Genomic DNA, 22535 nt, shown 5'->3' with positions numbered 1-22535 from the left:
GGAACGTGACACAGCAAAGAGCACGAACAAGCCGTAAGTATACACAGCTACAGAGATGATCTCACAAACCAACTTTAAGCCAAAGAAACCACACACACACACACACACACACACACAAGGACACGAGGAACATCATTCACGCTCGCCAAGAAGTGGAAGCAACCTGCAGCCTGAAGGTCCTTCAGCAGGCAGGTGGACCAACAGTATAGTCTCTCCACACAGAGGAATATTAGCGGCAGAAAGGGAGGGAGTACTGACCCGTGCAACACAGATGAATCTCACAACACGATGGGAGGTGAAAGAAGCCAGATACAACAGGTCCCAGGTTGTCTGATTCCATTCATAGGAAATGTCCCAAATAGTTGAATTCATAGAGACCCAAAGCAGATTAGTGGTTGCCAGGGGCTGGGGAGTGACTTGTAATGGGTATGGGTCACCTTTAGGGTGGTAAGGGTATTCTGGAACTGGATAGAAGTGGGGGGTGCACATCACTGAGGATGTACTAATGTCACTGAATTGTCTGCGTTAAGATGGTTCATTTTAGGGGCGCCAGGGTGGCTCAGTTGGTTAAGCGTCCGACTTCGGCTCAGGTCATGATCTCGCGGTCCCTGAGTTCGAGCCCCACGTCAGGTTCTGTGCTGACAGCTCAGAGCCTGGAGCCTGTTTCGGATTCTGTGTCTCCCTCGCTCTCTGCCCCTTCCCCCACTCAAAAATAAATAAACATTACAGACAAAAATTTTTAAGAAAATTAAAGATCATACCACACGCTGGGAGGAAATATTTGCAAGCCACATATCGGATAAAAGACTTGTTTCCAAAATCCAAAGAATTCTCAAAACTCAGTAATAAGAACCCAATCCAATATTAAAAAAATAACAACAGACACTATATCTGAACATATACCAAAAAAGACCTATGGACAAACAAGCATGAAAATAAGTTCAACGTCATTAGTCACTGGGGAGTCACACATTAAAGATGGAAGATCCCACTACTAACAGAATGACAACAGTTAAAAGGTCTAATCATACCAAGTGCTGGCGAGGATGAGGGGGAGACCAGAACTCTCCCACCCTGCTGGTGGAGTGCAAAATGGTACAACAACTTTGGAAAACAGTCCAGGAAAGTCTCAAAGATTAAACCTGTAACTACCATCTGACCCAGTCATGCCTGTTCTTGGACATCCACCCAAGAAACGTGAAAACATACATTCAGGTGAAGACTTGTACATGAATGTTCATAGCAGCCCCCAAGATGGAAACAACACAAAGGTCCATCCACCTTTGGATAAGCAAACTGGCACATCCATACAATGGAAGGCTATTCAGCAACAAAAAGAAATAACCTACCAGTATAGCCTGCCATGTGGGTGAATCACAGAATAATGTGCTGCATGCAGGAAGCTGGGCAAAAAGGTTACACGCTTTTATTTATTAAAAAAAATTTTTTTTTAAACATTTACTTACTTCTGAGAGACAGAGTGCAAGCAGGGGAGGGGCAGAGAGAAGAGACACAGAATCCGAATCAGGCTCCAGGCTCTGAGCTGTCAGCACAGAGTCCGACATGGGGCTCGAACCCATGAAACGTGAGATCATGACCTGAGCTGAAGCCAGAAGCTCAACCAACTGAGCCACCCGGGCACCCCAAGGTTATACGCTTTGAAAATTAAGTTTGTGTCACGTGATTCCATTTACGTAACTCTAGAAAATGCAAAGTGATCTACAGGGACAGAAAACCTACCACTGGTTCCTGGGGACAGGGGTGGGTGGAAGGAGGGGATATTATGGAGCACGAGAAAACTTTTGGGGGTGATGGATATGTTCACTGACTTTACTATGGTGATGATTTCATAGCACATACCTATGTCAAAACTCAACAAACTATACTGTAAATACACGCCGTTTGTTACTGGCCAACTATACCTCTACAAAGTTGATTTTTGTTTTTAAGTAGAATTAATCAGTGCAGTTAGGAGGTGGGATTAGTGATCACCCTTGGTTAGGAGGGGGTAGACTAGAAGAGGAAGGAGCAGGGGGCCCCTGGGGTGCTGACAGTGGTCTGCACATTGATTCTAAGGATGTTTTCTACTGGCGGAAAAGCGCCAACAATCTTGGGCAGTTTTCTAATTGTATGTGATGCTTTGATAAACGCTTTTTCACCACCCGGCAGGCTAATCTCTGCTACTCAGCTCGGGACCAGTTACTTGTTTCTGTGGTGGTGGGGGGAGGGAAGGCAGGGTCTGAGGTCATCGACAGCTGGGACCCCAGGCCAAAAGCTCAGCTGGCGGGTGGGAGCGGGTACCCCCCCTTACCTTCTGCTTGCATGCCTCTCACCTTTCTGTACCTTTCTCCCGGACAGTCAGGGCTGCTGGCATGTGGGGTGGACCCTGCTTCTGGCTCTGGGGACTTCTCTGCTTGGGCCTCTCCCTCCTCTTCCTGTCCCCAGAACGACTTCCCACCAAACAGCCTGTGGACGATTTTCTCTGCATTTTCCAGCCGGAGGCCAAGCTGGGAAGAAAAAGCCAGGACTCCATGAGGAGCTGCTCAGTCACATGGATGATCAGAGCTGCAGGGCAGGGGGGCTCGAATTGGGGTGCCCAGCAGGCTTGGGCAGGGCTCTCTGGGCTCCCTAGGATCCACCTTTCTTTTTTTTTTTTAAGTTTACTTGTTTATTTAGAGAGATTGAGCAGGGTAAGGGCAGAGAGGATGAGAGAGAGAATCCCAAGGAGGCCCCATGCTGTCACCGCAGAACTCAACACAGGACTCAAACTCATGAACCAGGAGTTCATGACTTAAGCTGAAATCAAGAATCAGATACTCGACCAACTGAGCCACCCAAGGGCCCCGGGGCACCACGTTTCCAAATCAAGTTCCACATCTGCTGGGCAAAAGCTGCACAGGAAAAATTCTTACCGATTCTTTCAGGCCTGGTTCAAATGGCACCGCCTCTGGGAAGTCCTCCTTGAATTCCCACATCACTCTCTTCCCACATTCCCCATCCCCTGACCAAATCTATCACTCCTTCCCCTCAATGTCCAGCCTGAAACCTCCAGGTCACACTCAGACGCTGTAATCTGTGTGTCACCCTTGCAAGATCCTGAGCTCCGTGAGAGCAGGATCCCGTGTCTCATGCACTAGGCATGCTGAAGGCCTGGTGTGATGGGTAATTTTGTGCTGATTTGACTGAGCCATGGGGTGCTGAAATGTTTGGTCACACACAACTTGGGGTGTTTCTGTGAGAGTGGTTTTGGATGGATTTAACATTCATCTATATCTACCTACATATAAAATACCTGTATCTATATCTATATTGATAAATATAGATATTATATACATAGATATATTTAAGAGAGAGACAGGAAGAGAGAGAGAGAGCAAGCACATGTGCACACAAGAGCAGGGGGAGGGGGCAGAGGGAGAAGGAGACTCTTAAGCAGCCTCCACTCTCAGCTTAGAGCCTCATGCGGGGCGCAACCCCATAACCCTGGGATTATGATCTGAGCCCAAACCGAGAGTCAGACACTCAACTGAATGAACCACCCAGGTGCCCCTAACATTTAAATCAATAGACTGAGCCAAGCAGAGTGCCCCGATAATGTAGGTGGGCCACATCCCATCAGTCGAAGGCATGAATGAAACAAAAGGCAATCAACAACTACAGGGTAATTCTGCCTGACTGCCTCAAGCTGGGACATCACCTTTTCCCTGCCTTCAGCCTAACCTCAAACATCGGCTTTTCCCAGGTCTCAAGCCTCTAAAATAAAAGGCTCTCAGGCCCTCAGACTCCGACTAGAACAACACCATCGGCTTTAAAGCTTGCTGACCGCAGACCTTGGAACTGTCAGCCTCCATAATCGGGTGGGCCAATTCCTTACAATAAATCTCTTTCTAGAGGTACCTATGTGCTACTGGTTCTGTTTCTCGAGAGAACACTAATACGCCTGGCTTAGTTGGTTCTTAAAATGTGATGGATGTGAGGGGCGCCTGAATGGCTCAGTCAGTTAACCGTCCGATTTCAGCTCAGGTCACGATCTCGCCACTCACGAGTTCGAGCCCCATGTTGGGCTGTGTGCTGACAGCTCAGAGCTTGGAGCCTGCTTCAGATTCTGCCTCCCTCTCTGTCTGCCCCTCCTCCACTGGCGCTCTCTCTCTCAAAAATAATATAAAAACCTAAAACGAATTTTTTTAAAGAACTCTTCCACGATGTGGCCCTGCTCCTCTCTGCACACCCATCTTACATCTCTCTCACTCTACTGGTCTACTTCTGCTCCTTGAACATACCAAGTCCTTTCTTGTCTCAGGACCTTTGCACATACTGGTGCCTCTGCCTGGGACGCTCTTACCCCAGCTCTTCACTAGGCTGCTCAAGCTCCCCCTTTAGGTCACAGCTCAAACTTCGCCTTCCCGAACACAATACTTAAAAGTTGCCACTGTTTTATCAATATGTTTACTCATTTTTTATCTGTTTACCTCTGTGGGCAGGGAGCTTATCTTACCTGTTGATCATCAGATTCTCAGAGCCTAGTACAGCACCTGGCACAAGTCACGTAGAAGAGAGATATTTGTGCAATGGATGACAGGCGGGTAGGTAAATATGAATATATGGATGGACAGATAGACGAATGGGCGTAGATGGAAATGGAAGATGGATAGATTGGATGGAAGGATGGATAGATGAGTGAGAAAAATGAAGCTGTGGGTAGGTAAGTAGGTGAATAGACAGATGGGTGGGTGAGAGAGAGAAGAACGGATGGATGGATGGATGGATGGGAAAGAGGGTAGATGGAGAGATGGGGATAATGGCGCATTAGAGAACAGATGGAGGAGAAGAATGGATGGATGGATGGATGGATGGATGGACGGACGGACTGGATGGGAGGCTGGACTGATGACAGATATACAGATGTATATAAGCGTGAATATGTGGACAGGTGTGTGAACGGGTGCACAGGAGTGTATGTGGATGACTAGGAGGCTGGGTGAATAGATGCAGGGGTGAGAAGTTGGTGGAGAAATGGGTGAGAGGCTACATAAACAGATAGACAGATGGATGGACGACGGATGAAGGCAGACGAACATACAGAGGTATGAACGGGTAGGTGTGTGGATGGATACATGGATGGGTAGGTAGGTGGCTGACTGGGAGAACAGGTGACTAGATGGGTAGGTGAGAGGGTAGATGGACAGATGGGTGGGAAGGTACAGAGATGAGAGGGAGGAGAGAGATGGGTGAGAGGGAGGGATCGAGTGGATGGACAGATGTATGTACGTGTGGGTGGATGGATGTAAGGACCAGGGGGTACAAGACTGAGGAGTCGATCAATAGATTCAAGAGGTGATATATGGAAAAATGGATGGATGGGATAACCCCTGGCCTTCTAGAAGAGGCCCCAAGGCGACTAGAGTGGGCCCCCTCTCACCTCCAGGAAGTTGAAGGCATGACCTAGGGCGTGGATGGTCAGGTTAGTCATGGCGGAACGGGGGAGGAAGGAGGCTGGAGAAAAGAGAAGGGTCCGCTCCAGGTTGGCTCCCAGGCTGCCAGACACTAGGAGAACCAAGAGAGAGGATCAGCACACTCTGTACCTGTCACAGAGTAGAGTCTGGCCACCAAGGGGCCACAGCCTAAGACAAGGCAAGATGGGGCACGTCCTCCCCAGCAGGACAGGTGTCTCTGCCTTTGGCCTCATCAAAGCCCCAGAAAAGATCAGGACACTCCTGCTGACAGGTGGGCACCCCACTTTCTACCCAGAGACTTCGGGAGCGGCCGAGGGAGTAGAGGTACCCAAGCTAGAACGGGGTTTCCTTTTGGATGCTCTGTTTAATTACGACAAGATGGCAACAGCCTCCGTTTAGTGCCTTTTAACACAGGGGAAAACAGGTCCCCAATTCACAGGCAGGAAACAGAGCCGATCTTCCACCACTATTTCATCAGCATTGTATTCCTTTTCCGGATTACCTTCATTTACAGAGTTAAACTGATTTTTTTTTTTTTTATTAACGGTAGTAATAGACAGATTCCTTTTGAAATAAATGCAAGTTAAAAAAGAACCAGTTTAGAGGAAAGACAGAAATACTCCATTGCATGCTATGAACTGGCTGATAGTTGATGAGTTTAGACTTCTTCCAACAAATATGGCAGGTGGGTGGGAACAGAGCAAAAAAATCAAGCAGGTGGCATATAAACAGGTGACAACTGGGAAAGATCCACGTGTCCTCGAGGGTTAGAGCTCCCAGGTCCCCCAGGGCTTCATGGCCCCAGAGCGGGGCAGCGGCTGCCCAGGATGGCCATACCTGAGCGAAAGGTGACGTCAGAATAGGATGAGTGTTTCCAGGCCTCCGGCTGGAACTCCTGGCTGAGGATGTCCTCAGGGAGGGTCTCCCGGAGAGCGCGCTTCAGAGGGTCATCGGTCTCCAGCAGCTGCAGCAGGTGACTCCACACAAAGGAACCCACTGGAGTCCAGTCACAGCCAACAGGGAGGGGAGGGGAGGGGAGGGGAGGGATGGATCTGGAGCTGGCTCAGCCCAGAGAACAGACTCCCTCCCCCCAACCCATCAGAGCCTGTAGCCCAAGTCCTGCCACTTCCACAAGCCAAGGGGCTTCTCAGGAGCCCAGCTATCCGTATTTTATTTCAAGAAATCACGGCCAACAGTGGTGCTTTCATGGAACTTGTCAATCCAGCCCGCGCACAGCATCCTGACGTGCCTTCTGGAAGGGAGAGGGGGACACTGTGGGGAAAGCTCTGGGTTGACAGTCAGACCCAAGTCTGAATCTCACGTCCACCACTCACGAGCTGTGTGACCTTAGGCTGGTTACTCTACCTCTCTGAGGCCCAGTTTCCTCACTGCAAAATGAAGCATCACAACCCATCTCCCAGGGCTGCTGGTGCAGACCAGTCAAGAGGAAGCTTGGGCCCAGAGAAATGAGTATCTTTCAGGGTTGGGAAAGGGGTGATGTGCAATTCGGGATAGGGATCCCCAGGCTCTCTGGAGAAGTAAAGATTACATGAGATCACCCAGGGGAAAGATTCCGATGAGGGATATTAGAGTGGCTCAGTCGGTTAAGATTCTGCCTCTTGGTCTTGGCTCAGGTCATTATCTGGCGGTTCGTGAGTTCAAGCCCCACGTTGGGTTCTACGCTGACAGTGAGGAGCCTGCTTGGGATTCTGTGTCTCCCTCTCTCGTGCACCGGTACATGCGTTCTCTCTCTCTCTCTCAAAATAAAGAAACTTTAAATTTTTAAAAGACAAACCGTTCTAAATGCCTTTGTGTATTGACTCGGTTTATGCTCCCTCTATGAGGGAGATAGTGCTAGTACGATCATCCCCATTTCCCAGATGTAGAAACAGAGGCTCAGCAAGGTTTAGTAACTTGTCCAAAGGCACACAGGCAGGGAGCCGCTGAGCTGGGATTTGAACCCGAGCTGTGGGGCTCCAGGGTCTCACCTCACTGTGTAGCATGCACAATATTTTTGAAAATTAGTTCAACTTATTTTTCTTTGAAGTTTCACTTTTCGGTTTAAGAACTATGGCCAGAGGCCCCTGTTTATTTAGTTATTTTGAGAGCAAGAAAGAGACAGGAAGCAGGAGAAGTGGAGGGGCAGAGAGAGTGAGAGAGAGAATCCCAAGCAGGCTCCACACTGTCAGCACAGAGCCCGACGTGGGGCTCGAACCCACGAACCATGAGATCACGACCTGAGCAAAAACCAAGAGTCAGAAACCTAACTGACCGAGCCGGCCAGGAGCCCCAGAGGCCCCTGTTTAAAGGGTACTCTCTGACCCTAGAAGGGATCGGAGATTTGGAGACACTGTTCCTCCTCTGTCTCAGGTCTCCCTTCCAGGCACTAGGTCACGAACTGGCCAGAACTACAAGGGAAGTCAGCGGCTTTCATCCCTTTTCACAGATGAGGAAACGGAGATCCAGAAAGAGAAGCAACTTGTCCAAGATTGTCTAGGTGCCATACATGGGACATGCGGGCACATGAGGCTACTTGTTCAGGGGGTGTGGCAAGAAAAGGAGAACAGGAAGGGGTTAGGAGAGCACCTGATGCGCAGAGGTGAACCCGCTTCCAAACCCTCACACCCAGCGGGAGGCCCCGTGCCAGCCCCGCCCCCACCCCCAGCTCCCACTGCTCACCCTGGGTAGACCGCTCGCCGGCCTGGGTGCGCCGCACCTGGGCGAACACCTCCTCGCCAGGACACCTCATCAGGGCCAGGTAGGCATTGATGCGGATCTCAGTGTCCTCCTCGGGGCTTTGGTACAGGCGGGAGAGCACAGATCGCTGGCCCGGGCAGAGGGGAGGCCATCACCCTGGGTCCATCCACCTCCCACCCCTCTCCACCCCGGGGTTCCATGTCCCCCGAGCTGCTCTGGCTCCAGCAGGTGGCCCTGTCGCCCCCCCGCCCCGGCTCTGATAATATCTCCGCCATAGGAGGCCTCCCTGATGCTGTCACCTGAGGCCCATTTACGGGAGGTGGTAGGGTCACTGCTGAGCCCCGTCATCCCCCAGCCCGAAGGCTCCCCACTTTCCACAGGTAACAGCAGGTAGATAGATGGGTGTGGCTGCGTTCTAATAAAACTTTATTTATAGAAGCAGCACAGTGTGTGACACAAAGGAGGTATTCTCTCAAGGGCTTGGCTTGCCCAGGCCCCTTTCCTAAGCAAGCAACCTCCCTCACCCTGTGACTTTCTCCCTCGGCACCTGCCGGTTTCCTTCAGAGCACAGCCCTCCATCCGTCCACTCTTGCAGCAGTATTTACTGAGCACCTACTATGTGCCCAGCACTGTGTTAAGCGCCAGGTGACAGTGACAAGCAAGATAAACCCAGCTCCTGTCCCCGGAAGGTGATTTTCTAGTGCAGGAAGACTGACAATAAACGTGGTTCGTCTGTGAAATGTGTATTACGTGATAAATGCCAAAAAGGGAAAAGTTAAACGGGGAAGCAATTTTAAGGGCACCTGGGTGGCTCAGTCAGCTAAGCGTCTGACTTCAGCTTGTGTCATCATCTCTGGATTCGTGAGTTTAAGCCCCACGTGTGCTCTGTGCTGACAGCCTTCAGATCCTGTGTCTTCACCTCTCTCTTCCCCTCCCCAGGTCACACTCTGCCTCTCTCTCCCTCTCAAAAGGGAACATTAAAAAAAAAATTTTTTTTTAATGTATAAGTAATTTCAGGTGCAAGAGCCAAGGAGGACCCCTGCAAAGTGATTTATACACAAAGAGTTACAGGAAGTGACAAGTGAAGCCTCAGGATATCCAGGGGAAAGGCATTCTGGGAAGGGAGAACAGCCCATGCAAAGGGCCTGCGGCAGAAGCGCGCCCAGAGTGAGGAAAACCAGGAGCCCAGCGTGGCTGGAGAGCCGTAGGAGTGAGGAAAATAGGAGACAAAGCTATAAGCAAGTCAGTGGTCAGGGCACACAGGGCCTGCCAGGTCTGTCAAGACTCTGGCTTGAGGGCGAGAGAAGCCTCTAGAACAGGGGTCAGCCAACTTTTTTGCAAAGGGACAGACAGTACATTTTTCTGGCTTTGCGGGCCATGCAGTCTCTTGCAACGACTCTACTCTGCAGCTGTAGCAAAAAAAAAAAAGCAGTCCTAGACAACACACAAATGAACAGGCACGGCTGCGTTCCAGCAAAATATTTCATGCAAAATAGGCAGCAAGGGAGCTTGGGGCCTGTGGACCAGAGCTCGCCGACCCCCGAACTAGAGGGTTTGCTGCACAGGACGGCTTCTATATGGTTTGTGATCATATTGCTTATTTGTGTGTTTCTTTGATCAGTCCTTGCCTCCCACACCAGATGCAGGCTCCGTGTCAACAGAGACCCGGACGCCTATTCACGCAGGTGCCCGGTGCACAGTAGGTACCCAGTAAATATGCGACGGATGAACAAATGAAGAAGTGAATTCGCAAACAGTGGTTCGAGACCCACCGCCGCCCAATCGCAACCCCAGGGAACGACACACAGGAGCTCACGTCCGCAGAGCAGGGAACTCTCCGGAAGGCCTGGATGGCTCCCAGCCGGACTTCAGGGGGGCAGCTCCTCTCAGACGCACAAGTGCTCAGAGCAGGGGTGAGAGCGGCGGCCGCCAGGCCCGCATTGCCAATCGCCTTCAGCACGAGCTGGAGCTGAAACAAGACGTCGGTGGGGCCTTCAGGCCTGGTGGGGGTGCTCACCTCACCCGCACAGCTGAGGGCTCACCTGCGTGGCACAGGCTGTGCCCAGGATGCCGGTCTCCCTCACCTGGTCAGCGTCTGAGGGCTCCTGGAGGGTGCAGTTGGCATCCAAGGCCTCTCCCAGGATCCTTACGAGGGAGCCAACACCAGGCAGGCGTCCGCAGGGCTCGTCCAGAGAGGCACAGAGGTTGTGCACCAGGGCCGAGATGCCCAGAAAGGCGCTGGGGCTGGCCCCCGGGGTCTGCAGGAGCGGCTGGGGACAGAAACCGGCCCCCACGCCAGCCGAGAAGGCTGCTAAGTGGCCCTTCACAGGCCCGGCGGCATACAGATGGGCCCCCCGCCCTGGCTGCACACAGACTCCTAGAGACCTGGGTCCCCTACCCCGGGAGTCTGAATAAACTGGCGTATGGTGGGGCCTGTCCACGGAGCACCCGCCAAAGGACCTAGGTGACGCTTAGGTGCATCAAGGAGGGAGAAGGCCGTTAGGGGGACGCAGGGCAGGGGACTGTCGCTGATGTTTCAGCTGTCACAACTGAGAAGCAGACACTCCAGCATCCCGGGGGCAGAGACCGGGGATGCCGCTGAAGGTCCTCTCGCACCCAGGAGGAACTGTCCACCCCAGAGGTCAACAGTGAGAGGCTGGGAAACCCCGGGCTCAGTCACCAGTTTGGAGGAGGAAGGCGGGCACAACACGGCGGGAGGGCGGGGGCGTACGGGTAAATGCTTAGCAACCACCCGGAGAAACCGCAGCCCCTCGTGGGTAGCGCTGGCCAATTTCCACGGTGTAAATGCTCCTGTCACAGCGCTCTCGGCGGCTCACCGCAGCGGGGCCACACGCGCAGACATCAGCGGGCAGCGGCTGGCATGCGGCAAGCGCGCGCATGCGCGCGCCCGCTCACGCCAGCAAGCGCGTGCGCACGCACATGCGCACGCGCACACCCACCTCGCCTAAATAAACCCGAGGAAAGGGAGGCAGTCCTGTGCCGTAACGGGATGAGGCGTGCAGTCTCTATGACCTTGGCTTTTAACCTAACTTCTCTACCTGCAAGCTGAATGTTTAAATGACAGCTGTGTTTTTCCGCCAGTTTCCCAAAGGCGTGGAAATCGAGACTTTCCTGCCGCCAGCCCCACCCTCCAACACATGCTGGGGCCTCTTGGGTCTCGCTCCCTGAGGGTCAGGAGACCCCAGTCCCCGCCGTGGGGGCTACACTGCCCTACCCACCCACATCAAGCAGGCTCATCTCTCCAGGGACCTCCCAGCAGCAGCAGCAGCAACTGAGCCCAGGCTGAGTCAGACCCCGGCCCGTTCCAGCTGTGCGACAGGGTCCCACCAAGACGCTCAGCCACCCCTACACCAGGGCCCTGGAGCCTTCAAATCAGAGGAAAGCAAAGGGGGGTGGGGTGAGTGCGAGATAGGGGAGCGCTGGTTCTAGGCCTCTCGGGGGAAAAGCCAGAAAGATTTTATTTATAAAATTTTTTAATGTTTATGTTTGAGAGAGAAAGAGACAGATGCGAGCAGGGGAGGGGCAGAGGGAGAGGGAGACCCAGAATGCAAAGCAGGCTGCAGGCTCAGAGCTGTCAGCACGGAGCAGGAGCCGGAGGCAAGACTGGAACTCATGAACCGCAAGATCATGACCCGAGCGGAAGTCGGACGCTTAACTAAGTCACCCAGGCGACCTTAGGAAGATGGATTTTAATAAAAAACACTGACATGGCACTCCCTGTGTGCCCGGTTCTGCTGTTCACATGTCACACAGATCACATGATTGAATCGTGAGACACAGAGAGATTAAGTAATTTGCGTACGGTCACCCAGCCCACAAAGAGGTGGAGCCAAGACGTAACCCTGAAGGGTCTGGCTCCCGGGCAGGACGTTACCCCACGCTCACTGCTCCTTAAATACATATTCTCAACTTGCGGAAACCGGGTCTGGGCATGGGCATCGGGCAGTGGCTTCTATTACCCCACCGAGAGCAGCGACGGCCTGGCAGCCTGGGAAAATGCAATGTCTATACCCTCCAGGGGTCCCCTCCAGGGACCAAAGATGGAACGAGAAGCGAGGTAGGGCCCAGCGGGGGAGGCCAAGTGGCTGGGGCCCCTTGGCCGGCTGGGAGCTGCAGGACAGCGGGGCCAGCATGAGGTCAGGGCTCCCAGAGCAGCAAGGACCCTGTGGGATCACTGGCTGCCCGAGGGACAGGGAGGCAGGAGATGTCTGCCCAGAACGGCAAGCCCTCCTTGACTTCACGAGAATCAGAACACTGGCTCCTAATACAAAAATCTCTAACTTAAAAAAAGCTTTGGTGACACTTCAATTAAAAGTCTGCTTAAAAGGTTCTCTCTTTTCATTTTAATTTTTTTATGTTTGTTTATTTTTGAGACAGACACGGCATGAGCAGGGGAGAGGCAGAGGGAGACAGAGACACAGAATCTGAAAGAGGCTCCAGGCTCTGAGCTGTCAGCACAGCCCGATGAGCGGCTGGAACTCATGGACCATGAGATCGTGACCTGAGCTGAAATCGGACGCTTAACCGAATGAGCCACTCAGGTGCCCCCCCCCCTTTAATTTTTAAAGATAAAATTTTCCCAGGGCGCCTGGGTGGCTCAGTCGGTTGAGCGTCCGACTTCGGCTCAGGTCATGATCTCCCAGTCTGTGAGTTCAAGCCCCACATGGGCCTCTGTGCTGATAGCTCGGAACCTGGAGCCTGCCTTGAATCCTGTGTCTCCCTTTCTCTCTGCCCCTCCCCTGCTCACGCTCTGTCTCTGTGTCAAAATAAATAAAAACATTTAAAAAAAATTATATAAAAAAAAGATAAAATATTCCCCAGGCCTATGACCCTCATACAACTTACTTCCCTTTTCCAACGGGACTTGAAAACCCACTCGTCTTGGCCCCAAATCAAGCCTCCCCCAGAGGCCAGACAGGTAACCTGATAGAAAACAATAGAAGATGCATTGGGGAGATGAAACACGAGCTGGAAAAGACAGACAGCCTGCATTTCCCAAACCAAGAACTTCTAAGTTACATTCATCAAGAGACACCACAAAGAGAGGAAATGGCAAAGAGGCAGCATAGGGCCCAGCAATGGAACGGAGTCCACACACACACACATACACACACACACATGCACACAGCATGGACAAGTCTCACAGAGAATATGGGAGAAAGAAGCCCGACTCCAGGTGCACATGAGCTCACAGGACAATGTCAAGAGCGGGCAAGAGTGAGGGACGGCCGGAAAGGTCAGAATCCCCATGATCTTTGACGTCACCGACCAGGAAGGACATGGGGTGGGGGAGGGGAGCAGGAAATGTCCTCCGTCTTTTTCTGGTTGCCCAGGTGGACAAATCTCACACAGGACACTTGGGGGTAGCACAGTCTCCTGATTGGGTACTTTGACATGTAACTAAAAACACACCCCTAACGGCAACGCGGCCCCCTGGGACGGTGGGACAGACAGAGGACACCGTGGGGAAGGTGGTGGGATTTGAACAGCTGAAGTTTAGTAAGTAACGCACTAAGGTCAGTTCCTTAGATGTGACAAATATGCCCTGGTGACGTCGGACATTAGTAATGGGAGAAACCAGGCCCGGATACACAGGAACTCTGTACTAGCCTTGCAACCCTTCTGCACACCGAAAATTACTCCACAAGAAAAAGTATATTAAAATACTCTCAGGGCGCCTGGTGGTTCAGTCAGTTAAGCATCTGACTTCCCTTCAGGTCATGATCTCACGGTGCGTGAGTTTGAGCCCCGCGTCGAGCTCTGTGCTGACAGCTTAGAGCCTGGAGCCTGTTTCAGATTCTGTGTCTCCCTCTCTCTCTCTGCCCCTCACCCGCTCACTCGCTCTCTCTCGCTTCTTTCTCTCTCAAAAATAAACAAACATTAAAAAAACTTTTTTTAAACTCTCTTGCCTACCCCCTTCCCCCTCCTTCTCTTCCCCCTCCCCCTTCCCCTCTTCCTTCTCTCCACCCCTTCCAGGCTGCTAAAAGCAAGTCTGCATCCCGGACACATGCCCCACAAGCGCCCGGCACACTGTGTCCTTGTGGACTGGACGAGAGAACGAGCAAACCAGTCCAGAGAGGGGCCAGCTCTGGCGTAGAGGACAAGCCAAGTAGGCGGACGAGACCCTGGGCTCTGTGAGCCGAGGGACCCCACCCACCCCGTATCCCTAACAAGTGGTCCCAGCAGCGACACCAGCCGCACTCATGACACTTGGTGCACATCACGACAGTCCCTTGATCCACAGAGTCTCATTATGCATCACCCCACTGCACAGAGGGGGAAACTGAGGCACAGAAAAGGCAAGCGCCCGGCTGTAGGTCATCCTGGTAAGAGACAGAGCTGCGATCCGGAGCTGGAGGTCTAGAACCGGAGCCTGCCCTTTTAACCACCTCACTTGTGCCGAACAAACGGTCTCGAGGACACTGACCCTGCAGGCACTGACTGAGCCCTGGTGGCTCCTGGACAGCGCTAGTGCCCCTGGTGGCCAGACTGTCACCTGTCGGGCCATAAGCCGTGGGGGATGCCCCCAGCGGGGGCCAGCCTGAGCCTGCCTCTGAATCAGGGCCTGATTTGTGTCTGCTGAGCAGAGCCAACCACATAGCCTGCCTGGACCGGCCCCACAGCCAACACTGGAGTCCGTGGTCAGGGGTCAGGGGTGAGTGCTCCCTATATTCTGCCCAGAGAGTCAGCCAGAGCCTGACCAGCACGAGGGACTGAAAGATCCTGCTGGAGACGTCCTCCCTCACTGGCGAGGCAGGGGTCTCTGCCGCTCCCGGGGACCCTGGCTGCCTATCACCAGCTCTCGAGTGTGTTCACCCCTGCTCCCTGCTGGTGACCCCTGAATCCTCGCCCACTACCCGCCTGGCACAGCAGGGTGAGAAACAACAAGTGACGGTGCCCGCAGGCAAGTGAGGACACATCCCTCGGAGAAAGGAAGGGCACGCGGGCCACCTTAGGCAAGCTTCCCAGCCTCCTCGGGCCTCAGTTTCCCCATTTGCAGTATGGGCGTAATCAAAGCACCTACTTCACAGAGGCACCGTCAGGATTCACTAAGACCTCCAGGTGATCAGAAATCCTTGGCCTAGCTTCACACAGGCTTCCTAGTTTCAAGACTCAATAAACGTATCTGTGTACAATAACAAGAACAGCTCTCGCCTAAAGGGCTCAGACTCTGTGCCAGACACGGGGAGAATCCATTTACATGCATCGCCCCGTCTCTTACCACCAGCCCCGGAGGAAGGTTCTTATTCCATCCCCATCTTCCGGATCAGAAAACAGGCTCAGAGAGGTTAAGCCACTTGCCCACAGTCACACAGCTGGGAGGCACACTGCTGAGACTCAAACCCAGATCTCGCTGCTCCGTCCCCACTGGTGGCACCAGGGGCTGGCTCAGAGCCCTGACGAAAGCGGGTTACCCCCTGTGTCCAATCGGTTGCTAAGTCTGGGAGGGATGCCAGGGGGCCGGGTGGGGAGCAGGGGCTCACCAGCAGCGTGTGGACCATGGCATCTGTGGGCTGTGGGATGAAGGCCAGCGACCAGAGCCACGCCTCTATCTCGTCCACCTCTACCTCTCCGGACACGATGAGGTCCTTCATGAGGCCCACACAGGGCTCGGTGCCACAGGAGGGCAGGGCGTCCACCAGCGGCTGCCTGAGATTGAGAGAGACAGAGGGATGTCACAGAGGTGGCCCGCACATCCTGAGCACCTTCGGACTCATCTCGAGGTGGCCTCGGGTCATCCCGGGACACTCTGAGGCTCCGAGAAGTATGATGGGGACGTGTCTGGGATCACACACCCCGGAAGGGGTCGAGCTGGGCTTGGGACCCAAGCAGCCTGGGTTCACAAGGATAACAGCAGCCCAGTCCCAACCCTGGCCAGTCCGCCCACTCAGGAAACAGCGGTTTGGGGCCACATTAGAACTGCCCACTGCTCTGCTAAAACCTGCCTCGGTCACCAAGCAGGGGCGAGGACCTCTGGCATCGAACAGGAACCAACAACTGGCAGGTTGCCTCTGATGCTCAGTCCTGGGCCAACATCAGCATTTTTCTTTTCTTTTCTGAGATGGCAGAAAGGTTCCGAAGCTCAGAAAAGGTTTTCAACCTTGATACAATGGCGGCTCTGAGTAGGGATGTGAGCGAATGGGAGGCAGATCCCCAGCATCACCGCAGAAACGGGAGGCTCCCAGAGCCGGGGGCCCCACAAGCCAGCGCACGCCTGCCCAGGACCAGACGCCCCACCCCCACCCTCATCATCTGCCTGTCAATAGTCTCTGGCTTCGATTTGCTCATCTCGAAAATGGGAATGCTGATGGACCAGCCCCAACATGCCCGAGAGTCCTTGGAACACACAGGTCACTTCCTCTGAGCGACGCCCTCCCTTTTCTTCCCACCTCTCACCCTCGCACCTCCTCTTTCTGCCATAAATCTGGGCCCTGGGGAACCACACTCGGGCCAGAAGTGAAGGCAGCCTCATGGACACAAGAACTCTCTGAAGAGCATCTGTCCTCTCAGAAAGTCCTAGATTTGGGATGGGTCTTCCCGCCTCCCTGACTCCCAACATGTACATGGACCGATGAGACCCAGGGTCTTGTAGGAAAATGCAGAGCAGCAGACGGGGGAGGTCACCAGGGAAACGGGCACTTCGTTCCTCCTGAGGACCTGAGGGCCCTTGCCTTGGTCACACACAATTAAAACACGCCTAAGTCAAACATCACTTCTATTCAAGCCCGTAAGTACTAGACGGAGAAGCACAGACCGCCTGGGTTCAAACTCCCAACTCTGCTGTGTGACTCTGGGTCGGTTTCCTAACTCCTCTGTGCCTTGGCTTCCCTGCGCAAACATGAAGTAGGGATTAAAAAAAAAAAAAAAGCCACCTACCCCACAGGGTCCTAGTGAGGGTTCAATGAGAGGATACAGAGAAAGGGTTTCAGGAGGTGCCTCTCCATTAGCTATTAGGCTGTGCAGTCACTGAGACATTTGGTCGTGTTGATTTTGCAGGGTTTTTTTTTTTCTTTCATATTTTGGACTGATAACCTTTGTGAGATCTTTTCAAAAAATGTGTTCTATTTATTTTTGAGAGAGGGAGAGAGACAGCACATGGGCGGGGGAGGGGCAGAGAGAGAGGCACACACAGGATCGGAAGCAGGCTTTTTGAGATCTTTTTGAAAGGCTGTGAGAAACTCCCAGATGTCTGGAGCTCAGGAGCTTGGAGAGCAGCAGGACTTGGGGAAGGAGCCCCAGGCTTCCCCAGGACAGCCCGGAGTCCACAGAGTTCCTCAGACACTCGGCACCCGGGGTCTCTGTTCACCCCTTGCTGGCCCCACATCAGTAGGGTCCAGGGGGTGGGACCCCAGCCCGGCCCGCACCCCCACCCAGAAGGGTACCCAAGGCACATTGGAATGCTAATTCCAGCTCTCTGCAAGAGGGTCCCAGTCTGGGGGAGAGAACAATGCCTGTATTTATACTGCCAGGCCCTTCAGATTGAGTCACAAGAAGGCCCCCCCACCCCCACCAGCCCGTGGGAACCTCCAGACTCCCCGCTTAATCACCTTCTTGGCAGACATCCCAGAACGAAGGACGAGTCAGTATCACAGGGATGAGATGAGACGAGACGAGATAGCACCCTGCAGCCCTCAGAGGGGGGAGCCGGGACGGGGCCAAGATGACCCAGCCCCACCAGGACCACCAGCCAGCTCCCGGGCCGGTCCCCCCTCCCCCGCAGCAAGGCCCTTACCAGTTGTCCCGGCATTTAAAAGAAGATTGTCTCCAGAGTTCCAGCAGCTCATCTGGGGAGAGTCCCTGGAGCTCTAATACCAGCGTCAGGAACAGTTCTGCGGCCTGGGAATCAGAGCGGGGAAGCATGAGCGACACCTCCTCCCCTGGCAGCTTCGGGAGGTGGTGGGGGGGCACAGGGTCACCTACTCCATTCCCCTGCCTTCAGACAGGACGGCAAAGAAATGGGACATGTATTGGCAACTTCCACCTGAAGTGTCCTAAGATCCAAAGAAATGAGGCCACGTGTCTGGGCTTCTCTCTCCCAAATTCCTGGCAGGCAGCCTGGTCCATTTCTGTTCTTTAGCTTAACCAGCATTTATTGGGCACCTACTGTGTGCCAGCCACTACACCTAGGGGCTGGGGATAAGCGGGAGGCGGTGGGGGGAACAGACATGATATCTGCCTTTGTGGGCTTTACGCTCTAACAAAAGCTCACTAAATGTTCACACGACCACGACCTAGGCTGAGTCTCAGCCTCTTTCATAGAGTTGGTGAGATGGCAATCGTTTCTGATATTTTTAACGAAAAAAATATAGAATAAAAGGGCGTATTCAGACCACACACCCCTCAGGTTTCCGGAGATAGGTGATTTGGTCCCGGCTTCCTGCTGGCAGTCCCCACGCCTCCCCCGGGCTTGGCCAAGGCCAGGACCGAGGCTCCCCAACCCACGCCTGGCCAGCCAGGGCTATGCTGGGTCTGGGACCCACTCGCCCAGCCTCTGGCCTCCCGTGCTGAGTGGCAGGCACCCAGTTCCCGTGCACACAGCTTGGCCGGGCAAGACGCAGGCTGCACAACAGGCCCCTCACTGGCCAGCTCGGCCCACCCACCCCTCCGGACAGCACATCTGGCCCCCGGGGTCCGGACAGCGTTCCTATGATGTGCCTTCTCTTTGTGGAGCTGGAGGCAACCCTTAGCTTTGCCTTTACTTTCTCATGCTGGACATACAAGCCACCCCTTGGGTGGGGCGACTGTCACCACCACGGCAGGCCCTGACTGCTATTGGCCTTCAAGACTGTCAGCCCAGCTCGGGGCAGCCACCCCCGGGGACTCTCAACTCCAGGCCTGCTGCCTGCCTTCTGGATGGGCTCAGCTCGGCATCACCCGAGATTCTCTGGGCTGAGACACTCACGCTTTGAAGCCCTCCAACAACTGCCGTGCCTGGCTGAGCACCTGGCCACCTGGGGAAGGCCGGGTATCCACCCTGGAGTATGCCGTCTCCTCCGGGGAGGCCTCCGGCCCCAAGTGTGGGCATCAGGACTAGCCTTCCAGGGTCAGCCACAGCAGGAAGGATCACAGCACCGCCTCCGGTTCTCCCCTCCAGCAGCGAGACAAGGGAGAAGCCCGTCCGCTACTAACAAGCACGCATGATCCTAACGCGAACACCACCATGACCACCACCGGTCACTTTGTACAGAGCCTCTGCTGCGTGCCAGGCACCGTTCTAGGTCGCGTGCACACACCGTCTCATTTGACCCGCACGCGACAGCCTACGGGGAATGGGTGTCGTTATCCCCCCTTAACAGAGAAGATCCGGGACACTCTGAGGGCTTTACTCAGGTGCCGGTGGCCTCACCCCTAAGTAGCAGAGTCGAGCACTGAACCCTGGCCACCTAGCTCCTAAACCCACACTCTTCACCGGTGTCCCCTGCCTGAGGGCATGGGGTGGGGGTGGGCAAACAAACAAGAAAAAAGAAAGCCCGGACTTCTGGCAGCTGCCAAGTCCCATGATGTCAATACTCCCACTGTGGCCCCTTTCCAGCTGCCCGTGTACCCACGTGCTGTCACTGGACGCAGACTTGGAAAAGGCAGCACAGAGGTGCGAGAGCAGGTCATGTCACCACCCACGCCTACAGCAGGTGCAAACAGCCTGGTCACAGGTGTCAAGGTCACAGGCAGGCAAGTGATGGTTTTGAACACTGATTACCTTTGTTTCTAATGTGACTTCTTTTTTTTTTTTTTTTCTTCGTGTTTAAGAGAGCGAGAGAGAACACACGTGCAGGAGGGGCAAAGAGACAGGGAGAGAGAAAGAAGCCCAAGCAGGCTCCACCCTGTCAACGCAGAGCCCAAAGCAGAGCTCGATCTCACGAATCATGAGATCACGACCTGAGCCGAAATCAACGGTCACTCAAATGACTGAGCCACCCAGGTGACCTTAACATGGACTTATTTCTAACACGATCGTTAATAAGAACGGCTGTGTTTAACAACCGCCCTGCAGGGTTTGGACCATCACCTCTGACATAGCACGGTCTACACGGCCCCTAAAACCCTTGGCTGTACACAGTCAGTGTTTAATAAAGGCCCATGACCTGGGCTCCATATTCTTAGAATACCAGACAGTAACAAAGAGCCGAGGCCTCTGCCTGGAGTCCTCCCTGGCAGTGGGGGTGGGGCTGTGCCACCCTACCTCACTTCTCACCTCCTCCTGCATCATCTACGGATGCTTCTGGCCATCACAGCCCCCTGCCCCCCACGTCGAAACTCCAGGGCCTCTCTGGCGAGGGTCAGGCTGCAGAATTTGCTCTCTATTGAGCAGGAGTCCTGGTTTTGTTTCCCGACTGAAAAAAACCAATCTTGTCTCCTGCCCAGCGACAATGGGGACGAGCAAGGGCATCCCAAGCCGAAGCCCGCAAGGCTGGTCCCCAGGGCAACCAGGCGGGCCCCCCAGGCCTTCAGGGGGCCGAGGAGCTGCTCCGTGGGCACTGAGGCATCCCTGAAAAGCCACTTTCAGAAACAAGGTCCTCAGCAGCAACCCGCCAGCCGGGGAGGACCTCCCCAGGGAGAACAATTTATTTCCTTTCTTGGGCTATAAATACAGAACAGCCGCCCTGTGCCCTCGGGGGCCCGCACTGCCAGTCTCCAGGAAACAAGACGGAGGCCCTGAGTACGCCTTGCTCTGAGCCACCTCTCCTGGGGAAGGGCCCGGCCAGGGAGTCAGAGGATGCTCTGGGGGCCAGACGAGGGAAGCGGGCCTGTCCTGTGGTTTCCAAGCACTTCCTGAGGGTGAGCCACATGACAATTAGAACGTAGGCTACAAAGTGGCTGTTCTCAGCGAGGGTGACCTTACTCCCCTGCCGCTATGTGGCACCACCTGGGGACACTTCTGTCACAGCTGGGATAGGGGTGAGGCTGGCCTCTGGTGAGCAGAGGCCAGGGACGCTGCTGAACATCTGAGATGCACAGGACAGCCCCTCCCCACTCAAGAATGATCTGGCCCAAGGTGCCAGGAATGTCAAGGTAAGAACCCTGCTGGGGGGACAGGCTGCCTGGGTTGACAGCTGGCCTGGTCACTTCCTAACCAGCTGGTGGCTTGTAGCACCACCTTGCGAGGCAGATGGCCCCTTTCTTTCTGGCTCCCACGAAACCCCCAGGGTGAGGCACACGGGATCAGCAAGCTGGAGACTGGCTCCTGGTTCCCCCGTGTGTCTCCGCCATATATACACATATGTACAAAATGTATGTGTGTGTGTGTGTGTGTGTGTTCAATATGCATCCAGTATACACAGATATAACACATGGTCTGTTTATTCAACATATTCTACTCTGTTTCATCATCAATAAATGAAATCAGTAGGTATAAACACAGTCTCTACATCCTCAATATATTATAAAAATACCTATTTTCTCAGTGTCCATCTGAATCTGACCCTTCTCCCTTCGTCTCCCAGACCCCCTTCCTGTATGTCCCCCTAAGTTACCACAAGAGCTTCTCGCCTGGGCTCCCTGCATCCCACCTGGCGCTCGGTCTGTTCTCCAGCCTTAGCCACAGGGGGAACGTTAAAATGCACATCAGATCGTGACCTCCCTCCTCTGTACGACACCCTCCAAGGCTCCCCACTACCCCAAGAGAAAGGGATTTGTGAGCTCTACCGAGGGGACCCTCGTCCCCTCTTGTGCTTCCTACTGGGCGCCAGCCACAGGCCCCCACCAACCACCCTGCCACTCAGACTCCCCGAGCAGCTCCTACCCTGGAGTATGTGCTGTGGCTCCCCTCCACCGCCACCGGCCACCCACATCCACAGCTCTTCCGACCCCTACTCAATGTCACCTCCATCATCACTTAAAATTATACCCCATGCCAGCACCTCTGACCCCCCTTTCCTGCTCTATGTGCCCCCCACAGCCCCTAGGGGTCCAGGACATTCAGTTCACAGGTTTGTGGGTGTCCTCACTGATTATCCCAGGTGCGGAGGCAGACAAAGTCTCCCAAATGTCACCGGTGACACCCAGCCCAGAGTGGTGAATGGCAGGGATGGTGGGACAAAGATCGAGATGTGTCTAGAATGTTCCGGAAATTATCCTGACCATGAGGCTCTGCAGGAGGCGGCCCCACCGGTCCTCACCGTCCCGCTCCCGCGAGGCTGGGCGGCCAGCTCCCCAAACACGTCCCCAGGGCTCAGACTCCGGACCCTGGTTCTTTCAAGCTCTTTTCAGAGCACTTTCGCCCCTAGATTGTCAAGGGACCACCCCAGGGCTCCACTCCAATGACCTCTGCTTTAGACCCTGGTCCCAAGCGGTCACTCAGCCACATCCCTACTCTGTTCTCTTCCCAGCGCTCATCAACAGCTGAAATCCTCATCACCTGTGGTG

At 54.1% G+C, this 22535-nt stretch overlaps 1 protein-coding gene across 1 annotated transcript in view; it reads right to left on the bottom strand.

Moving 5' to 3' along the window:
- Positions 1-22535, bottom strand: part of LOC122471172 — a 162175-nt gene that overhangs the window by 103724 nt on the left and 35916 nt on the right. Inside the window, exons 9-16 of the mRNA XM_043559463.1 lie at positions 17905-18008; positions 15656-15821; positions 10235-10420; positions 9967-10119; positions 8133-8277; positions 6291-6449; positions 5420-5544; positions 2334-2507 (exon numbers count right to left, since the gene is read on the bottom strand). Coding sequence (XP_043415398.1) covers positions 2334-2507; positions 5420-5544; positions 6291-6449; positions 8133-8277; positions 9967-10119; positions 10235-10420; positions 15656-15821; positions 17905-18008 — 1212 coding nt within the window. The remainder of the gene's footprint in view (positions 1-2333; positions 2508-5419; positions 5545-6290; positions 6450-8132; positions 8278-9966; positions 10120-10234; positions 10421-15655; positions 15822-17904; positions 18009-22535) is intronic.

This window comes from Prionailurus bengalensis, chromosome E3 (genome assembly GCF_016509475.1).
Source record: "Prionailurus bengalensis isolate Pbe53 chromosome E3, Fcat_Pben_1.1_paternal_pri, whole genome shotgun sequence".
In the NCBI taxonomy this organism is placed as follows: Eukaryota; Metazoa; Chordata; class Mammalia; order Carnivora; family Felidae; genus Prionailurus; species Prionailurus bengalensis.
Note: the sequence above shows the minus strand (reverse complement) of the source record. Positions and strands in the feature narration are given on the sequence as shown.